This window comes from Hyla sarda, chromosome 4, assembly GCF_029499605.1.
Source record: "Hyla sarda isolate aHylSar1 chromosome 4, aHylSar1.hap1, whole genome shotgun sequence".
NCBI lineage: Eukaryota > Metazoa > Chordata > Amphibia > Anura > Hylidae > Hyla > Hyla sarda.
In genome coordinates this window covers 125,736,771-125,758,486 of record NC_079192.1, presented here as the reverse complement: position 1 = coordinate 125,758,486, position 21,716 = coordinate 125,736,771, and the positions used below count along the sequence as shown (strand labels likewise).

Genomic DNA, 21,716 nt, shown 5'->3' with positions numbered 1-21,716 from the left:
TTGTGCATATTTTGGTGCAGACTGTGCGGCAGATAATAACTGAACAAAATCTATACAATACATTGACCATGGACAAGGACTTACAGGCTGGGACTGCATAAAAAAAATATTAACAAGCTTCATTCAGCAATAAACTCGCTGACTGATATGTCTAGAGCCCCCTGCCAAAATGGCTGCAATGACGTTACAGCCAATCACTGGCCTCAGTGGTCATGTGACATACTCCAGCATCACATGTACAGTGTATGGGACGTCACTGCAGTGCAACCAACAGGAGAGACATGGGCAGTGGCGGTGCTGGAACAACAGGCAATTTTTATTTGTTATGCCAGTCTCAGCCTGTAAGTATTTTTTTTCTTAAAGTGAACATAGCATCAGAAAATTACCTTTCGCTTAAATCAAGATTTTATTTTTAAATCATTTTTATTTTCTTTCCAATCTAGATTATAATCCTGAAATTGTGCAGTTTTTCATTCTGGCCACTATGCATAATAATAAGCTAATAGCTCCTGTTCTGTAGAGAACACTTTGCAATATTGATTACACTAAAGAAGAAAGAGAAATTGCGGAGCAGCTCACAGGGTCCAAGGTAAATAGTCAGGCTTGTCATATTGCGGTCAGGCGGCAGAAAGACAGGGAGGCTGAGATGGTACGGGGGGAATCCAAACCCCTTCGGTGCTTTGTCAGGCCCCTATGACGACCTATGATGACTTCGTCATAGGAGCCTGACGAAGCACAGAAGGGTGCGATACGGCTGTGGTCCGACGGCTGATTCCCCCCGTACCATCTCAGCCTCCCCGTCTTTCTGCCGCCTGACCGCGATATGACAAGCCTGACTATTTACCATGGACCCGATGAGCTGCTCCGCAATTTCTCTTTTTTTCTTTAGTGTAATCATTTGCCTGCTCTGTGCATGTAGCACCACCTGTATTGATCCATGGACTTTGTGTGTTTGCATATTTATTGGTTTATACTCATCATATGGAAAGTACAATAGCAGTGCCGGAACCTTCTCTTCTATTGTGGTTAGTTGAACTTTTCAATATTGTCTTCCTTATGACAGGTGTAAAATAAATACAGGATCCACCATTCACAATAATGCTCTGATGTCAGCCGCTCCCCTCTCAGCACATTTCACAAGGCATGCTAAGAAAACTCTCCTACAGGAGTGAATGGGGTCAGCTCCAATCTATAGTTCCGTCTGTCCACTGACTTGCTGTAAATCATGTCTAAATGCTGTACAAAAGGTACACAAACATTTTTTTTTCTAATTGACAAATTAGAAAAGTGAACAATCTAAATGAGTAATCTAGGGCAGTGTTTCCCAACCAGGGTGCCTCCAGCTGTTGCAAAACTACAACTCCCAGCACCTCCGGTCATCTCATAAGAAATCTTCTTGAAGAGGTTGGGTTTTGTTTACAGCAAGTAGAATTGCTGAACATAAGCCAAATGTGAGATAAGACTCCATCTAATGTCTAGAGCAGTGTTTCCCAACCAGGGTGCCTCCAGCTGTTGCAAAGCTACAACTCCCAGCATGCCCGGACAGCCTTCGGCTGTCCGGGCATGCTGGGAGTTGTAGCTTTGCAACAGCTGGAGGCACCCTGGTTGGGAAACACAGATCTAGGTGACAATTTCAATTAACTTTTGGAAACTCCCTTTAAATTCTGAGCCTGCATGTACTACCATTCCTTGTACAAAAGCTTTTCTCTTGTGATCTGAATAAGCAAAAATTGAACCTGTCTGGTCCTTGGTGCCCCACACACTTTCCTGAGGACCTGATAGGCTGTCAATATGGCCAGTCTGAAAGGAAGGAGAACACAGCAAAAGCCTGCGTCCACTCCTCCATGAATGGAGAGCTGTTACTAGAATATTGTGTGGGGGTTGGTCACAATGGTTTGCTGCGCATTGACTAGATTTGAAGCTTTTTTTAAATGAAAAAAAGAAAATAATTTGATCCATAAAATACAGGTTCACATAGTCTGACAGCCATGACCACCCTCCAAGACCCATTACGTCTGCTCATAGTTTCCTGCCCCGCAGCATACAAATAATCCAAAGTGCTTCTTTAAAATAGATGGCTGCTCCTTAGAATAGGCCATGAATATTATATTAATATCAATATTAGGTCAGCAGGTGTGGCCTTTTCAATATATACAACAGCTGCAAGTCAGTTCGTACTTAAAGAGCACCTATTATCAACTAAACTTTCCCTAATCCCCCTCCCCATCTGTCCCTGTCTCCAACTCCATCTATCCCTAGCGTTTATTTGAATTAAAAACCACTTAAAATTACCTTTTTATGTTCATCTTCAGTAGCTCAGAGAGGAGCGTCTGAGAAGGGAGGAAGTGGGCGTGGCCCGGCAGGCGCGACATCATCTGAGGCCTCGTTGGGCGGCTTCCGCCCTTCTTCCTCTATGCTGTATGCATATATACATAGGCGGTGAGCTGTGCCGAGTATGAGATTTCGGACTCAGCCGCAAGGCCGACGTGAGTCCGAAATCACTAAGAAAAAAAAAAAAAAAGGACTCCTAGGGAGACCCCTAGTGGACAAAAGTTTAAATACAAAAAACACATAAAAGCATACATTTTTTTTAATAGAGCCCAATTAGAAAATTAATCTAGAGATATTGAACTATAAAATATAAAAAGTTTTTTTGATGAGAGGTACTCTAACACTGTCCAAGTCCCCCAAGGATAAGCCATTGTTTTTTAAGGCTAAGTTCTCACACGGTTTTAAAATCCAATGCGTATTTCCACAACAGAAAAAGGCTGACCCTCAGTTTTCTTTGCCATGCTGCAGATTTAGAATTAGTGGTGCCAGGAATTTGCCAAAGGAAAAGCCCCATTGTCATTTAATGGGGATCAACAGCTTTTCCCTGTGGAATCTGTGGACATAAGTGACTTGCGGGGCCAAAAATTCACATGGAAAATTGCTGTTGCCTGGGAACAGTGGGTGTGAATACCACACATACATACATGCAATGCAGACATTGAATTTTACATGGACTTGGCGGAAGTCAGAATTGGCGCAGAAAACTATGTTAAAGATAAAACTTGAACAGGGCCACACTACTAGAAACCAATACCCATACAAACCATTTATCAGATTGAATAAGAAATCAGGATCAAGCAGACCTCACAGATGGGCCCCGGGACCTGAAAGGTGACAGGAATACAGTTCCCACACTGTTCTCCTCAGGTCTATGCGAGGCCACATGACGCTTAGGAAAAAAAAAAAAAAATTTAAATGTGGCGCACCATGACTGCAACCCAGTCACAAGGGAGGGGACACTGTGGCTTCAAGTCATGCTTGCTGCGCCTTTCTCTCGCCCATACTGATTTGACTGATGACAGACTGAGTGCTGGAGAAGCCCAAATGCAGAATTCTGGCATAGAAAGGTGTTTGTGGGGTTTCCACAAATCTAAGAATACCCTGAAGCTCTCCCTAAAGACTGTCCTAGGAACCCCCATCCACTGGCTGTTGTGTACTGTCATGTAAATGAGCCCCATGTGGAACGCGTTTTTGTGGGCCCCTTTCACACTACCATTAGGACACAGTAGTGTGACAGCCTTCGAGACCCCCAGGGAGAATAGCGCAAGAAAAAAAAATACTGCTTGCGCTATCTTTTTCTCCCACTATTTTCGCTGAAAAACAGCAACGCCAAATGGACCCCATTGACCCCCCCCCCCCCCCCCCCCTAAAAAAAAAAAAAATTAAAAAAAGAGGAGTTTGACAACCATTCTTGACGGGGCACAACGGGAGTGTGAATGTAGCCTAAGACTGACACATTAGTAGAGTAAACATGATGCTGTGAAGTAGGCACATATCTAAAGGGCCAAGAGTGTATAACCGTATACAAACACTGGATCCAGGGCATTCTCTGTGACAGTATAAACAGACAATGCCCTCATAGCAAATATTGACTTGCCTCATCTACATATTCTATGACCTTTATTATTTAGTGACAGGGGTGACCTCTAGAGCATCCATACTTCTATCTTATCATGTCTGGAGGGTGCAGCATGCTGTCATTACATCACATCTGCTGCCTGCTAATATTATCCAAGCTTTAGGTCTAGAACATTGTATAGAACAGGATCGCTAGTCACTAATGTCATTGTTTGGAGACATCCTTGTCATAATCACATTATTCTAATTCTATTCCCACTATTGCCCATAACCAATTTCCTTTAATAAATAGTTTTGTTCCAATTGGATATAACAGGAATTTACTTTTTTTGTTGATATGTAAGACTATTGCACATCCGGGCAATAAACTGTTAACAACCTGGAATCCTCCAGCCATCTGATCTGGATCCTGGTCCTGAGAATGTAATTCAGCTATAGGCAAGGAGGAGTTCTATCAAACGGTATTGAAAGGGGTTATCCAGGAAAAAACTTTTTTTTATATCAACTGGCTCCATAAAGTTAAACAGATTTGTAAATTACTTTAATTTAATTACCATTAATAAATCTTAATCATTCCAATAATTATCAGCTGCAAAAGTTGAGTTGTTCTGTCTGACAACAGTGCTCTCTGCTGACACCTCTGCTTGTCTTGGGAACTGCACAGAGTAGAAGAGGTTTGCTATGGGGATTTGCTTCTACTCTGGGCGGTTCCCGAGACACGTGTCATGAGAGAGCACTTAGAAAAGAACAACTCAACTTCAGCAGCTCATGAGTACTGAAAGGATTAAGATTTTTTAATAGAAGTAATTTACAAATCTGTTTAACTTTCTGGAGCCAGTTGATATATATAAGCTTTTTCCTGGACAACCCCTTTAAAGCTTGTTGACACTATGAGAATTCTGCGTGGAATCCACATGTGGAAGCCTACAAATGATTTCAACGGGATTCTGCTGCTGAATTCAAACATTCCAAGTTGACTTCTAAAGGATGACAAATATTGTGAGGCATAAGGGATGCATGTATACTGGACATGATAATGACTGGCCCACCAGACTACCAGGGCCATGGTCTCCAAAGCTAGGTTCACATTGACGTTATCTTCTGCCCATTTAGAGTCCGTTCGGCTTTTTTTTTTTTGAGACGAACGGACCCTGAAGAGAGTCAGAACACAATGGACACTGCCAGGTCCTGACTGACCTCATTCACTTGAATGGGGTCCGTCGGGAATGCGGTAGTATAACGAAGAAAGAAAATAGTGCATGCACTATTTTTTTTCTCTGATAAACTCCCTTTGTTCTGACAGAATTGCCGCCGTAAATCCAAACAGCGCACCTCAAGAGCAATGTGAACGAGACCTAAGGGTCCTTTTACACAGGCCGATGATATGTATGTGAGGGGAACAGTGATAGCAGGGATGTGGAATTCCTATGGCCCGACCCCAGAACATGCAGCTTCGGGCGCTGGGCAGGTGAATTTTTCCAGCCCTTAGCCCGGCTTCGGGCAAGCAGGGCCGGACCTGACAAGCTCTGCGGCGCTCTGCAGTCTGTATGGAGTGGGCTCCCGACTCATGCCCGCTCCGTACTCTGTAGCCCCCAGCTGTGGAAACTTGCTTCCTCCAAATGGAGAGCAGGGGGAGGGGAGATGAGAAGCTGTGTACATCCTATCACCCCTGCTCTGCCTTCTTTCTGCCCGTGCAGACCTGCGTCCTCGGCCTTCGCTCCCCCCAGCTCTGAGCTGGGAGGAGGAGCTGATGTAAGTCAGTTTCCACCTCAGACCGCCGCTAATAGCCTGCATGCGGCACTCAGCAGTCTGTATGGAGCGGGCTCCGGACTACTGCCCGCTCCATACTCTGCAGTCCCCGGCTGTTTTTAGTAGCAGGGTGCGACCGCTAATAACCAGCATGCGGCGATCGCAGGGAGGGGGGGGGGTAGATCCACTATGGAGGCAGCCAGAGGGCTTACCTCTGTTCCCTGCGGTCCCATGGCTCTGTCATTGATAGATCCTGGCTGGACTAGGCTCTATCAATGTATCGCAGAGCACACAGATCAATGGAGTTCAATAGAACTCTATTCATCTGTATGAGGAATCTAATGATTCCTCCTAAAAGTCTAATAAAGTGTAAATAAAATAAAAAAAATAAAAAAAAGTTTTAATAAAAAAGTTTAAAAGACACACATTAACCCTTTTTTATATGTTAAAAGTTCAAATCACCCCCTTTTCCTATATAAAAACATGCAAACATAATAAAAATAAACATATTTGGTATCGTTTCGTGCGTAATTGTACGACCTATTAAAATATAACATTATGTATCCCGTACGGTAAAAAAATACCAATCCACAGAATTGCAATTTTTATGATATCCCCAGAAAAAAAGTTAAAAAGTCAGATCAATACCAAAATGGTACTGATAAAAAAAACTGATTATGGCGTAACAAATTAGCCCACATACAGCCTGGTATGCGGGGGGGGGGGGGGGGGGCGGCAAAAAAGCTACAGGGGTCACAAAAATGGCAATGAAAATTTTGGGGAAAAAGTTCTTAATTTTTAAAAAAAAATCTGTAAAACATGACGTAAACTATAGAAATCTGGTATTACTGTAATCAGGCGCCTAAAGTATAAAACTAACATGTTATCTGACCACAAGGTAAATGGCGTAGAAATGAAAACCACCAAATCTGCAAAATTATCTTGTACTATTTCAATTTCACTTCACCTAATATATATATTTTGGTTCGGAGAATATGTTATTGAAAAATTTAAAAAGGTGTCATTATAGTAGTTAGTTATGGCTATTATAGGGCGAGGAGGAAAAAATCTGAGCTTAAAAGCGAAAATTGGCCGGACAAGTGGATTTTGCTCCATTTTAGTCCGGTGGACAAGTAGTTTTTAATAAAATTTCCACACCCCTGGATAGTGACATGTGAGGAGAGTATGTGAGACAGTGACATGTATGTCAGGTAGTGATGTAAGGGGATCAGTGACATATGTGAGGAGAGCAATGATAGTGGAGTTTGTGTGAGGTAGTTACATATATGTGAGATAGTGACATGCATCTGAGGTAGTGATATATATGTATGTGAGGTAGTAACGTCTGTGAGACAGTGACATGTATCCAGTGCTGCTGACATGTATGTGAGGTGCTGCTATGTGTCCAGTGCTGCTGACATGTATGTGGAGTGCTGACGACATGTATGTGGAGTGCCGACATGTGTCCAGTGCTGCTGACATGTATGTGGAGTGCTGACATGTGTCCAGTGCTGCTGACATGTATGTGGAGTGCTGACATGTGTCCAGTGCTGCTGACATGTATGTGGAGTGCTGACATGTGTCCAGTGCTGCTGACATGTATGTGGAGTGCTGACATGTGTCCAGTGCTGCTGACATGTATGTGGAGTGCTGACATGTGTCCAGTGCTGCTGACATGTATGTGGAGTGCTGACATGTGTCCAGTGCTGCTGACATGTATGTGGAGTGCTGACATGTGTCCAGTGCTGCTGACATGTATGTGGAGTGCTGACATGTCTCCAGTGCTGCTGACATGTATGTGGGGTGCTGCTATGTCTCCAGTGCTGCTGACATGTATGTGGAGTGCTGCTATGTCTCCAGTGCTGCTGACATGTATGTGGAGTGCTGCTATGTCTCCAGTGCTGCTGACATGTATGTGGAGTGCTGCTATGTCTCCAGTGCTGCTGACATGTATGTGGAGTGCTGCTATGTCTCCAGTGCTGCTGACATGTATGTGGAGTGCTGCTATGTCTCCAGTGCTGCTGACATGTATGTGGAGTGCTGCTATGTCTCCAGTGCTGCTGACATGTATGTGGAGTGCTGCTATGTCTCCAGTGCTGCTGACATGTATGTGGAGTGCTGCTATGTCTCCAGTGCTGCTGACATGTATGTGGAGTGCTGCTATGTCTCCAGTGCTGCTGACATGTATGTGGAGTGCTGCTATGTCTCCAGTGCTGCTGACATGTATGTGGAGTGCTGCTATGTCTCCAGTGCTGCTGACATGTATGTGGAGTGCTGCTATGTCTCCAGTGCTGCTGACATGTATGTGGAGTGCTGCTATGTCTCCAGTGCTGCTGACATGTATGTGGAGTGCTGCTATGTCTCCAGTGCTGCTGACATGTATGTGGAGTGCTGCTATGTCTCCAGTGCTGCTGACATGTATGTGGAGTGCTGCTATGTCTCCAGTGCTGCTGACATGTATGTGGAGTGCTGCTATGTCTCCAGTGCTGCTGACATGTATGTGGAGTGCTGCTATGTCTCCAGTGCTGCTGACATGTATGTGGAGTGCTGCTATGTGTCCAGTGCTGCTGACATGTATGTGGAGTGCTGCTATGTCTCCAGTGCTGCTGACATGTATGTGGAGTGCTGCTATGTCTCCAGTGCTGCTGACATGTATGTGGAGTGCTGCTATGTCTCCAGTGCTGCTGACATGTATGTGGAGTGCTGCTATGTCTCCAGTGTTGCTGACATCTATGTGGAGTGCTGCTATGTCTCCAGTGTTGCTGACATGTATGTGGAGTGCTGCTATGTCTCCAGTGTTGCTGACATGTATGTGGAGTGCTGCTATGTGTCCAGTGCTGCTGACATGTATGTGGAGTGCTGCTATGTCTCCAGTGCTGCTAACATGTATGTGGAGTGCTGCTATGTCTCCAGTGCTGCTGACATGTATGTGGAGTACTGCTATGTCTCCAGTGTTGCTGACATGTATGTGGAGTGCTGACATGTGTCCAGTGCTGCTGACATGTATGTGGAGTGCTGACATGTGTCCAGTGCTGCTGACATGTATGTGGGGTGCTGACATGTGTCCAGTGCTGCTGACATGTATGTGGGGTGCTGACATGTGTCCAGTGCTGCTGACATGTATGTGGGGTGCTGACATGTGTCTAGTGCTGCTGACATGTATGTGGAGTGCAGCTGACATGTATGTGGAGTGCTGCTATGTCTCCAGTGCTGCTGACATGTATGTGGAGTGCTGCTATGTCTCCAGTGCTGCTGACATGTATGTGGAGTGCTGCTATGTCTCCAGTGCTGCTGACATGTATGTGGAGTGCTGCTATGTCTCCAGTGCTGCTGACATGTATGTGGAGTACTGCTATGTCTCCAGTGTTGCTGACATGTATGTGGAGTGCTGCTATGTCTCCAGTGTTGCTGACATGTATGTGGAGTGCTGCTATGTGTCCAGTGCTGCTGACATGTATGTGGAGTGCTGCTATGTCTCCAGTGCTGCTGACATGTATGTGGAGTGCTGCTATGTCTCCAGTGCTGCTGACATGTATGTGGAGTGCTGCTATGTCTCCAGTGCTGCTGACATGTATGTGGAGTGCTGCTATGTCTCCAGTGCTGCTGACATGTATGTGGAGTGCTGCTATGTCTCCAGTGCTGCTGACATGTATGTGGAGTGCTGCTATGTCTCCAGTGTTGCTGACATGTATGTGGAGTGCTGCTATGTGTCCAGTGCTGCTGACATGTATGTGGAGTGCTGCTATGTCTCCAGTGTTGCTGACATGTATGTGGAGTGCTGCTATGTCTCCAGTGCTGCTGACATGTATGTGGAGTGCTGCTATGTCTCCAGTGTTGCTGACATGTATGTGGAGTGCTGCTATGTCTCCAGTGTTGCTGACATGTATGTGGAGTGCTGCTATGTCTCCAGTGTTGCTGACATGTATGTGGAGTGCTGCTATGTGTCCAGTGCTGCTGACATGTATGTGGAGTGCTGCTATGTCTCCAGTGCTGCTAACATGTATGTGGAGTGCTGCTATGTCTCCAGTGCTGCTGACATGTATGTGGAGTACTGCTATGTCTCCAGTGTTGCTGACATGTATGTGGAGTGCTGACATGTGTCCAGTGCTGCTGACATGTATGTGGAGTGCTGACATGTGTCCAGTGCTGCTGACATGTATGTGGGGTGCTGACATGTGTCCAGTGCTGCTGACATGTATGTGGGGTGCTGACATGTGTCCAGTGCTGCTGACATGTATGTGGGGTGCTGACATGTGTCTAGTGCTGCTGACATGTATGTGGAGTGCAGCTGACATGTATGTGGAGTGCTGCTATGTCTCCAGTGCTGCTGACATGTATGTGGAGTGCTGCTATGTCTCCAGTGCTGCTGACATGTATGTGGAGTGCTGCTATGTCTCCAGTGCTGCTGACATGTATGTGGAGTGCTGCTATGTCTCCAGTGCTGCTGACATGTATGTGGAGTGCTGCTATGTCTCCAGTGCTGCTGACATGTATGTGGAGTGCTGCTATGTCTCCAGTGCTGCTGACATGTATGTGGAGTGCTGCTATGTCTCCAGTGCTGCTGACATGTATGTGGAGTGCTGCTATGTCTCCAGTGCTGCTGACATGTATGTGGAGTGCTGCTATGTCTCCAGTGCTGCTGACATGTATGTGGAGTGCTGCTATGTCTCCAGTGCTGCTGACATGTATGTGGAGTGCTGCTATGTCTCCAGTGTTGCTGACATGTATGTGGAGTGCTGCTATGTGTCCAGTGCTGCTGACATGTATGTGGAGTGCTGCTATGTCTCCAGTGTTGCTGACATGTATGTGGAGTGCTGCTATGTCTCCAGTGCTGCTGACATGTATGTGGAGTACTGCTATGTCTCCAGTGTTGCTGACATGTATGTGGAGTGCTGCTATGTCTCCAGTGTTGCTGACATGTATGTGGAGTGCTGCTATGTGTCCAGTGCTGCTGACATGTATGTGGAGTGCTGCTATGTCTCCAGTGCTGCTAACATGTATGTGGAGTGCTGCTATGTCTCCAGTGCTGCTGACATGTATGTGGAGTGCTGCTATGTCTCCAGTGTTGCTGACATGTATGTGAAGTGCTGCTATGTCTCCAGTGCTGCTGACATGTATGTGGAGTTCTGTTCTGTGTCCAGTGCTGCTGACATGTATGTGGAGTGCTGCTATGTGTCCAGTGCTGCTGACATGTATGTGGAGTGCTGCTATGTCTCCAGTGCTGTTGACATGTATGTGGAGTGCTGCTATGTCTCCAGTGCTGCTGACATGTATGTGGAGTTCTGTTCTGTGTCCAGTGCTGCTGACATGTATGTGGAGTGCTGCTATGTGTCCAGTGCTGCTGACATGTATGTGGAGTGCTGCTATGTCTCCAGTGCTGTTGACATGTATGTGGAGTGCTGCTATGTCTCCAGTGCTGTTGACATGTATGTGGAGTGCTGCTGACATGTATGTGGAGTGCTGCTATGTGTCCAGTGCTGCTGACATGTATGTGGAGTGCTGCTATGTCTCCAGTGCTGCTAACATGTATGTGGAGTGCTGCTATGTCTCCAGTGCTGCTGACATGTATGTGGAGTTCTGTTCTGTGTCCAGTGCTGCTGACATGTATGTGGAGTGCTGCTATGTGTCCAGTGCTGCTGACATGTATGTGGAGTGCTGCTATGTCTCCAGTGCTGTTGACATGTATGTGGAGTGCTGCTGACATGTATGTGGAGTGCTGCTATGTGTCCAGTGCTGCTGACATGTATGTGGAGTGCTGCTATGTCTCCAGTGCTGCTAACATGTATGTGGAGTGCTGCTATGTCTCCAGTGCTGCTGACATGTATGTGGAGTTCTGTTCTGTGTCCAGTGCTGCTGACATGTATGTGGAGTGCTGCTATGTGTCCAGTGCTGCTGACATGTATGTGGAGTGCTGCTATGTCTCCAGTGCTGTTGACATGTATGTGGAGTGCTGCTATGTCTCCAGTGCTGCTGACATGTATGTGGAGTTCTGTTCTGTGTCCAGTGCTGCTGACATGTATGTGGAGTGCTGCTATGTGTCTAGTGCTGCTGACATGTATGTGGAGTGCTGCTTTGTCTCCAGTGCTGCTGACATGTATGTGGAGTGCTGCTGACATGTATGTGGAGTGCTGCTATGTGTCCAGTGCTGCTGACATGTATGTGGAGTGCTGCTGACATGTATGTGGAGTGCTGCTATGTGTCCAGTGCTGCTGACATGTATGTGGAGTGCTGCTGACATGTATGTGGAGTGCTGCTATGTGTCCAGTGCTGCTGACATGCCTCCTGTACACCACATGACAGGTTACCGTGCACACCATGTAGTTACCTGGTCAGGTGCCGCGTCTCTCCCCCCAGCCTCCCCTCCAGCTCCTCCCAGGCAGGGGGCGGCTCAGGCTGCTGGTACGCGGACAAGTTGAGGGCTTCGGAGACCTCCTCGAACCTGGCGCAGAAGTCCTGGAAGTCTATTAAGCCGTCGCCATCCACATCCAGTCTCCGGAACAGGGGGCGCACCAGTTGGGGCTGGAGCCCGAGGTCCGTACATACTGTAGCGAAGTCCTCCAGCTCCACCAGCCCGGAGCCGTTCACATCACAAGCGGCGAACAAGCTCCGGAGCTGGGAGAGGTCATGTGCCGAGCCCATCAGCCGCGGGCACCGGGGCACGCTGTAACGACCGGCGCTGCTCTGGACTGCGTGAAGTTACTTTACCTCCACCCCCCTCTTTGTCACTATGGTACAGTCCGTTCCAATGGAGTTCTGCTACCTGGACATGTCCCACACCGATAGAGGGGGATGTTCTGTGTGTACAGGCAGGTGATGAGGAGAGCTGCCGCTATGGACGATCCTAATTATAGCCTTGTCCTGTAACTAGATGCGGTAACGGAGATTCCTTATAGTAACAGTCCCGCTGGATCCCAATGGAGTCACATGAGGAGGCGATAACACATTCCTATGGTGGAGTCCCCGGGTCCTGTCCATGATGTGCGGTGCAGTGACTTGTTGCGTCCCCTCCCCGGAGTTCCTCATCCCGGAGCTCCGCCCACTATCCCTGTGTCCCGGGGCACACAGCCGCCTCCTCCCCGTCACTCGCCGCCGCCGCCGCCGCCGCCGCTGCTGCTTCTCACTGTGTTACAGCTGTGCGGTTTCCCAAGAAATAGCATGTAGATTTATTGTGCTTCACACCTGCCGTACCCTACAGTGCGGTATTTATAGCGGCTTATCACAGCCCTACATAGTAACCCTTTAAGAACTGTCCAGAAATATTCTTCACACTTCTAAGTACTTTTATCCCCTTAAAGCGTTCCCGTCAGATCCAACAAAATTATTATTTTTTTAAATATCACTAAGTAGCTAATCCTGACCATGTACATCTAATTTTTATGTGTCTAGCACCTTTATTTATTTTTTTATTACACTTGTAATTTCGCTCACTAGTCTGAATTCCTCCCAAAGGGAAGGGGGCATGACCTCTCTGTGCAGGTCTCCGCCCCCTCCCTCAGTATGCTGTCTGCTCACATCTGCCCTAGCATTAGCAAAACTACAACTCCCAGCTTGTCCTCACTGACAGTAGCGGGACACAAGCTGACAGTGGGAGGATTTTTCCTCCAGCTATGAGCCCTGCACTCACAGCTGTCAATCAAGGAAGTGTGTCCATGACATAGGTGATGATGCATGGACACAGCAGGACTAGTATGTGTCCAAGCAGGCAGGGGGGCAGTTGTTTGACTGGATTTTTCAGTATGAAATACTGAAAATTTTCTAATGAAAGCAATTGCAAAACCTATTGGTTTTGCATGCTTTACAACATATCAAAAGATTTAGTATCTGACAGTGCCCATTTAAGGACTCAGACAATTTTATTTTTACATTTTAGTTTTTTCGCCTTTTTTTTGCCTTTTTTCGCCTTTTTTTTTTTCGCCTTTTTGCCTTTTTTCGCCTTTTTTTTTTTCGCCTTCTAAAAATAATCTCTTTTATATTTTCATCCACAGACTAGTATGAGGGCTTGTTTTTTGCACGACCAGTTGTCCTTTGTAATGACATCACTCATTTTACCATAAAATGTATGGCGCAACAAAAAAAATACTATTTGTGTGGGGAAATTGATAAGAAAACCGCAATTTTGCACATTTTGGAAGGTTTCGTTTTCACACTGTACACTTTACGGTAAAATAGACATGTTTTCTTTATTCTGTGGGTCAATACGATTAAAATGTTACCCATGATTATATACTTTTCTATTATTATAAAAAAAAAATCACAAACTTTTTAATTAGTGCATTTAAAATCCCTCTATTTTGCTGACCTATAACTTTTTCATTTCTCCATATAAGTGGCAGTATGAGGGCTCATTTTTTGTGAAGCGATCTGTAATTTTTTTTGATACCACATTTGCATATATAAAACTTTTAATACATTTTTTTTATCAATTTTATTTGGAATAAAATGTTATTAAAAAGCAGCAATTTGGGATTATTTTTTTACGTTCACGCCATTCACCGTACGGGATAATTAACATTATATTTTAATAGTTCGGATATTTATGCATGCGGCGATACCAAATATGTTTATTAATTAAAAAAATTACACTTTTTGGGGGTAAAATGGGGAAAAACTGACAATTTACATTTTTATTGGGAGGGGATTTTTCACTTTTTTTTAAAACTTTTTTTTTACTTTTATTTTTACACTTTATTAGTCCCCATGGGGGACTATTTATAGCAATCATTCGATTGCTAATACTGTTCAGTGCTATGCATAGGACATAGCACTGATCAATGTTATCGGTCATCTTCTTCTCTGGTCTGCTCGATCTCAGACCAGAGCAGAAGACCTGTGGAAGGCAGCTGAGGCAGGTGAGGGGACCTCGGTCTGGATCCCCTCGGCAGCGCTGCGGGTGATCCGATCATCCATTTTAGTGACCGCACTGCCGCAGATGCCGTGATCTGTATTGATCACGGCATCTGAGGGCTTAATGGTGGACATCCACGCGATCGCGGATGTCTGCCATTACCAGCAGGTCCCTGGCTGCTATCAGCAGCCGAGACCTGCCGTGCATGACCCAAGCATCGCTCCGATGCTCGCGGTTATGTATAGGACATAAAAGTACGTCCTGGTGCGTTAAGTACCAGCTCACCAGGACATGCATTTACGTCCTGCGTCGTTAAGGGGTTAAAAGGGTATTCCATGAAAAAAAAATTTATATGACATTTTTTTCATATCAACTGGCTCCAGAAAGTTAAACAAATTCGTAATTTACTTCTATTAAAAAATCTTATCTTAACAGTACTTATCAGGTGATAAAGTTGAGTTCTTTTTTTTTCTGACTGACAACAGTGCTCTCTGCTGACACCTCTGTCGGTTTTAGGAACTGTCCAGAGCAGGAGAGGTTTGTTATGGGGATTTGCTGCTACTCTGGACAGTTCCTGAGACAGACAGAGGTGTCAGCAGAGGGCACTGTTGTCAGACAGAAAAGAATAACTCAACTTCAGCAACTGATAAGTACTAGAAGGATTAAGTTTTTTTAATAGAAGTAATTTACAAATCTGTTTAACTTTCTGGAATACCCCTTTAACCCCTTGGGGACCAAGCCCATTATGACCCTAAGGACCAGAGCCTTTTTTGCACTTTAAGCATTAATAACTCTGGGATGCTTGTACTTATGAATTTGATTCCGAGATTGTTTTTTCGAGACATATTCTACTTTATGTTAGTTGTAAATTTTCGTCGATATTTGCATAATTTCTTTGTGAAAATTTCCAAAACTTCATGAAAAATTTTAAAATTTTGCATTTTTATAACTTTGAAGCTCTCTGCTTGTAAGGAAAATAGACATACCAAATAAATTATATATTGATTCATATACAATATGTCTACTTTATATTTGCATCATAAAGTTGACATGTTTTTACTTTTTTGAAGACATCAGAGGGCTTCAAAGTTCAGCTGCAATTTTCCAATTTTTCAAGTAAATTCCAAAATCTGAATTTTTCAGGGAGCAGTTCAGTTTTGAAGTGAATTTGATGGACTTTTCTGTTTGAAATACCCCATAATGGACCCCATTATGAAAACTGCACCTCTCAACGTATTCAAAAGGACATTCAGTAAGTTTGTTAACCCTTTTGGTGTTTCATAGGAATAGCAGCAAAGTGGAGGCGAAAAATTAAAAATCTTCATTTTTTACACAAACATGTTCTTGTAGACCCATATTTTTTATTTCTACAAGGGGTAAAAGGAGAAAAAGCCCCAAAAATATGTAACCACATTTTTCTCGAGTAAGGAAATACCTCATATGTGGACGTAAAGTGCTTTGTGGGTGCACTAGGGGCTCAGAAGAGGAGTGACAATGGGATTTTGGAGAGCGAATTTTGCTGTAATGTTTTTTTTGGGGCATGTCACATATAGGAAGCCCCTATGGTACCAGAACAGCGAAAAACACCCCACATGGTATACTATTTGGGAAACTACACCTCTCAGGGAACGTAACAAGTGGTACAGTGAGCCTTAACACCCCAAAGGTGTTTGACGACTTTTCAATAAAGTTGGACGTGAAAAAGTAAAAATTTTTTTTTTTTACTAAAATGCTGTTACCCCAAATTTTTCATTTTCACAAGGGGTAATAGGTGAAAATGTCCCCCAATATTTGAAACCCCATTTATCTTGAGTAAGGAAATATTTCATATGTGGATGTTAAGTGATCTGCGAGCGCACTAGAGGGCTCAGAAGGGAAGTAGCGACATTGGGCTTTTGGAAAGCGAATTTTGCTGAAATGGTTTTTGGGGGCATGTCACATTTAGGATGCCCCCATGGTGCCAGAATAGCGAAAAACACCCCACATGGCACACTATTTGGGAAACTACACCCCTCAAGGAACGTAACAAGGGGTGCAGTGAGCATTTACACGCCACTGGCGTTTGACAGATCTTTGTATCATTGGGCTGTGCAAATGAAAAACTAAATTTTTCATTTTCATGGACCACTGTTTCAAAAATCTGTCAGTCACCTGTGGGGTGTTAAGGCTCACTATACCCCTTGTTACGTTCCGTGAGGGGTGTAGTTTCCAAAATGGGGTCATGTGGTTATTTTTTTTTTTTTTGCGTTTATGTCAGAACCGCTGTAAAATCAGCCACCCCTGTGCAAATCACCAATTTAGGCCTCAAATGTACATAGTGCGCTCTCACTCCTGAGCCTTGTTGTGCGCCTGCAGAGCATTTTATGCCCACATATGGGGTATTTCTGTACTTGGGAGAAATTGTGTTACAAATTTTGGGGTCTTTATTTCCTTTTACCTCTTATGAAAATGAAAAGTATGGGACAACACCAGCATGTTAGTGTAAACATTTTTTTTTTTTTTACACTAACATGCTGGTGTAGCCCCCAACTTTACCTTTTCATAAGGGGTAAAAGCCCCAAAAATTTCTAGCGCAATTTCTCCCGAGTATGGAGATACCCCATGTGTGGCCCTAAACAGTTGCCTTGAAATATGACAGGGCTCTGAAGTGAGAGAGCGCCATGCGCATTTGAGGCCTAAATTAGGGATTTTCATAGGGGTGTACCCGGATGGAAGCGTTTCACTTTCCTCCTCCACCAAAAATACTGTACATCAGTTTTCCCCAAACAGAGTGCCTCCAGCTGTTGCAAAACTCCCAACATGCCTGGACAGTCAATGGCTGTCTGGCAATACTGGGAGTTGTTATTTTGCAACAGTTTAGAAAAATTGAAGTACAAGACGTCTTTAATTTTTATTGGTGGCGGGGTGGGGGGCTGCGACAGTGTAAGGGTGTAGTGTATATGTAGTGTTTTTCTCTTTATTTAGGGTTAGTGTAGTGTTTTTAGGGTACAGTCACACAGGCGGGGTTTACAGTGAGTTTCCCGCTGCAGCGGAAAATTTGCTGCATCTCAAACTTGAAGCGGGAAATTTGCTGTAAACCCCCACCCATGAGAATGTACCCTGTAAATTCACTTGGGGGGGGGGGGGAGGGGCAAAACTACAACTCCCAGCATGCACTGACAGACCGTGCATACTGGGAGTTGTAGTTATGCAATAGTTAGAGGCACACTGGTTGGGATTGGGAAACACTGAGTTAGGTAACAGACTACCGCAGTGTTTCCTAACTCAGTGTTTACCAACCCATGTGCCTCCAGTTGTTGCAATACTACAACTCCCAGCATGCCCAGACAGCCGAAGGGCATGTTGGGAGTTGTAGTTATGCAACAACTGGAGGAGAACTATTTGGAGACCACTGTGTAGTGGTCTCCAAACTGTAGCCCTCCAGATGTTGCAAGACTTCAAATCCAAGCATGCCCAGACTGCCCAAGCATGCTGGGAGTTGTAGTTTGGCAACATCTGAAGGTCCAGATGTTGCTGAACTACAATTCCCAGCATGCCTGGACAGTCTCGGCATGCTTTGAATTGACATCTTGAGCGCTACAGTTTGGACACCACTGTATAGTGGTCTCCAAACAGTGCCCTTCGTGATGTTGCAAAACTACAACTCCCAGCATTTGAGACTGTTCAGGCATGCTGGTAGTTGTAGTTGTGCAACATCTGAAGGGCCAGATGTTACAGAACTACAACTCCCAGCATGCCTGGACAGTCTGGGCATGCTGAGAGTTGTGAGTTGTAGTTTTGCAACATCTGGAAGGACAGTGGTCTCCAAACTGTGGCCCTCCAGATGTTGCAAAACTACAACTCCCAGCATGCCCAGACAGCCAAAGGCTGCATCTGAAACTGCTGCCGCCACTTGCCTGCCGCGTCCTGCCTGCTGCCTCCTGTCAGCCGCCGGTGTCCCTGTGCCGCGTTCGGAGGTAACTGCCGCCGGTCCCTGCTGCACCATTGCTGCCATCTTTCCCCCGCTCTGCCCCGACATCCAGCATCCAGAAATGAAATGAGCATTCACCCCCCCGCCCCCGCCCCTGCCCGGTGATTCGCCGGTCAGTTCTGATCGGCCAATCGCAGGGGATAGGAGGAGATGGCACCCCTGCCACCTCACTCCTATTTTTCAGGATGATCGGGGCTGTCCAATCATCCACATTTTCAGGGCTATCAGGTCATCAGAGACCCGATCAGCCCGGAATCGCCTCAAATAGTCTATCTGAATTGATCGGCAATTTGCAGTGATCGCCGAATTGGGGAGGGGGGGGGGGTAATCATCTCAGGACCCCCCCCAGGTATTTGCACGGGATGCCTGCTGAATTATTTCGAAATTCCCACAGGTGTACAGGTACACCCTTGGTCCTTAAGTACCAGGACGCAAGGGCGTATCCATACGCCCGTGGTCCCCAACAGGTTAAGGCTTTGTTCTCTAAACAGTGTGTCTCCAGCTGTTTCAAAACTACAACTCCCAGCATGCCAGGGCAGCCTTTGTCCGGGCATGCTGGGAGTTGTAGTTTTGCAACAGCTGGAGACGCAACTGGATTTGCATGTCCATATTGTGACCAATTGTGACCCAGATCCCCTCTGCCAGCAGATCAGCTGAACAGTATGTAATTGACAATAGGGTTCAATAGTAATCCAAGGGCCCTTTAAGATGGGACAAACACACTCTAAACAAGCACTGATAGATTGGTGCTCTACTATCATGCAAGTAGGGGTCACACGAACAATCGCTGGATCATTTGGGCAGCTGCATCATCCACTATAAGGGTAGGGTCACGCGTAAGGGATGTAAAATACGCTGCGGATCCGCCGATGACCTGGCCCTTTAGTGTGCTTCTATCTGTTTTCCCCCTTATGTCCTGCTTGCAGCAGCAATCCGCCGCCACAAGCAGCCACACAGGGACGTGCAAGTTACCGCATGCACGTGCAGTGTATTCACAGACATCTCGGAGCATCCACAATGTCTAAGTACTCTGCGCATGCGTGCAGCGACTCGCACATCACTGTGTGGCTGCTCTTAGCGGCGGATTGCTGCTGCGTGCAGGACACGGGGGATAAAAGCTGGAGGCACACTATAGTGTTGGGTCATCGGTGGATTTGCAGCGTAAAATATGCTGCTGATCCATTATGTATGACCCTACCCTTACACAGAGAAAAGTGTTGTCTACGAACAAGGAATTTTTAAATGTGACAGAACTAAATGATCAACCAACAAATGAGCAAATTCTGCCCTGCTGATCGCTTCCCCTATTTATGTCAAAGTTATGTCAAAATGTGATGCTATATCTAAGCGTAGACAAGCACTGGCTCCATAGACTTTAATATCCTGAATGTAGTAAACTAGTGACTACATTTGGGTAATTTCCTGTGTGATGTACAGGATATGCTCCTACAGTTCTGTCTGGTTGAGTCCCTGTACGGCCTCAGGGCTCGCCTGCAGTGTTCCCCCATAATGTGTATACGTTATATATTAAGGGTAAAGGACCTTTCAAATGGCCACATGATTGTTAGTCACATGATAATGGTTGTCACATGTTCAAGTCAAGTCAGTTTTGTTACCCAGAGAGCACCAGGTGACCCGCAGCTAGCCTCTTTATAAGAGGGAGAGGTACTACAATCTCTCTCTTCCACCACACTTTCTGCTGAGGTCAGGTCCAGTCCAAACGTCTCAGAGCCAGTGTCCAGCACATCTGGAGGCCTCAAGCCTAAATTGCAGCCACAGATCCCTTTACTTTGCCTGCAGTAAGTCTTCGACCTCGGTGACGACTTTCATTAACCCCTTAGTACCCAACAATGTCCCTGGGTACTTGCAGTATAGTGGGGAAGCGCCACTCAGAGGGTCCAAGATTAAGCTGCTGCAGCACCTTACTAGACATCTTAAAGAGACAGCGCACTCAAATCATCTTAAAGAAAGAGCGCACTCAAATCATCTTAAAGCGACAACGCACTTAAAGAGATCTACAAGATGTCAGCACCCAGCTCTCCAGATCAACCCGGTGACAGTGCCCCTTCATCACCAGCAGCGTCTGCTGCTCCAGCGGTCAGGATGCTGCTGATTCTGCTTACAGTTCACGTCAACAATGTGGGTGTTCCAGCGTCAGCAACAGTGTTCTTGGGGAATCCTGTCCTCCCTGTCTACAATGGAGACCCCTTTACCCTGAGTGATTTCAAGGAGAAGATCCAAAGTTTGTTTGTCTTTTACTTTCTCCCTCCTAATCAACAGATGCAGCTGCTCACAGGACAACCACAAGAACCAGCACTTGAGGAAGTCCGCACCTGGCCCGCCTCTGAGAAGGCGAATTTAGAGCAGATCTTTGAAGGGCTGTACCAGGTATTTGAGTCACATTCTCTGTCAGAGGTATGTCTCCAGTTGTATGAGAGATGTCAGAAACCAAGTGAGACTCTAAGAGCTTATGCCATAGCCCTACAGAATGCCCTAGAGACTGTTCAAAAGCTAGATGGTATCATTCCCGATCAGGGTAACAAAGTATTGATGTACCGATTTATTGATGGGGCTCATAATAAGTGGGACAAAGCTCAGTTGAGGATGTTAGCAGTGCAAAACTCCAGTCTGTCCTTCCCCACTGAGGCTGGCTATTCAGGTCATAGAGTCCGGGACTGAGTCAGAAGAAAATTGTGCCCCTGTACCAGAGCCACTAGGGGCAGTAGCTGCACCCATGCCACCAGCTCCCACCCAGTGTCCACTACCCTACCAGTCACTACAGCCTCAGAATTTCAGAGTCTTAAAGGGGTTATCCACCATAAGGTGATTTTAGTACCTACCTGGCAGACAGTAATGGACATGCCTAGGAAGGATCCGCGCTTGTCTTGGGGCTACATGGCTATGGCGTGAGATTACCATAATACTGTGGCTAGCTTTTTGTTAACTGGTATTTCCTGTTTGAATTTTCCTCTTTTGCCTACAAATTCCATAATTCCATTTCCCTTCCTCCCACACATCAGCCACCCCACCCATTGAAACATAAATGAGCTGCATCCATTCAAAAGACCTGTGGTTTTCAATCAGGGCGCCTACAGCTGTTGCATTAGTTGCAGATTAATCTCTCTCCCACCAAGCGATCACACCACCCATGCTGTTAAAAATAAATATTGGGTTGAAAATCACATAATAATTGTGAGAAAACCGTCACACAGGTACAGACACTATATTATGAACTACGCTAAC

At 45.7% G+C, this 21,716-nt stretch overlaps 1 protein-coding gene across 5 annotated transcripts in view; it reads right to left on the bottom strand.

The window, feature by feature from the left end:
• The window catches only part of LOC130368422 (ras and EF-hand domain-containing protein-like), a 171,795-nt gene that overhangs the window by 45,243 nt on the left and 104,836 nt on the right, over window positions 1-21,716 (bottom strand). The window contains exon 1 of one of the 5 annotated variants that reach the window (XM_056572050.1): window positions 11,984-12,710. The exons of the other annotated variants lie outside the window; for them this stretch is intronic. Coding sequence (XP_056428025.1) covers window positions 11,984-12,297 — 314 coding nt within the window. The 5' untranslated portion in view covers window positions 12,298-12,710. Of the gene's footprint in view, window positions 1-11,983; window positions 12,711-21,716 lie in introns of those variants that run through there. 5 annotated transcript variants of the gene reach the window in all.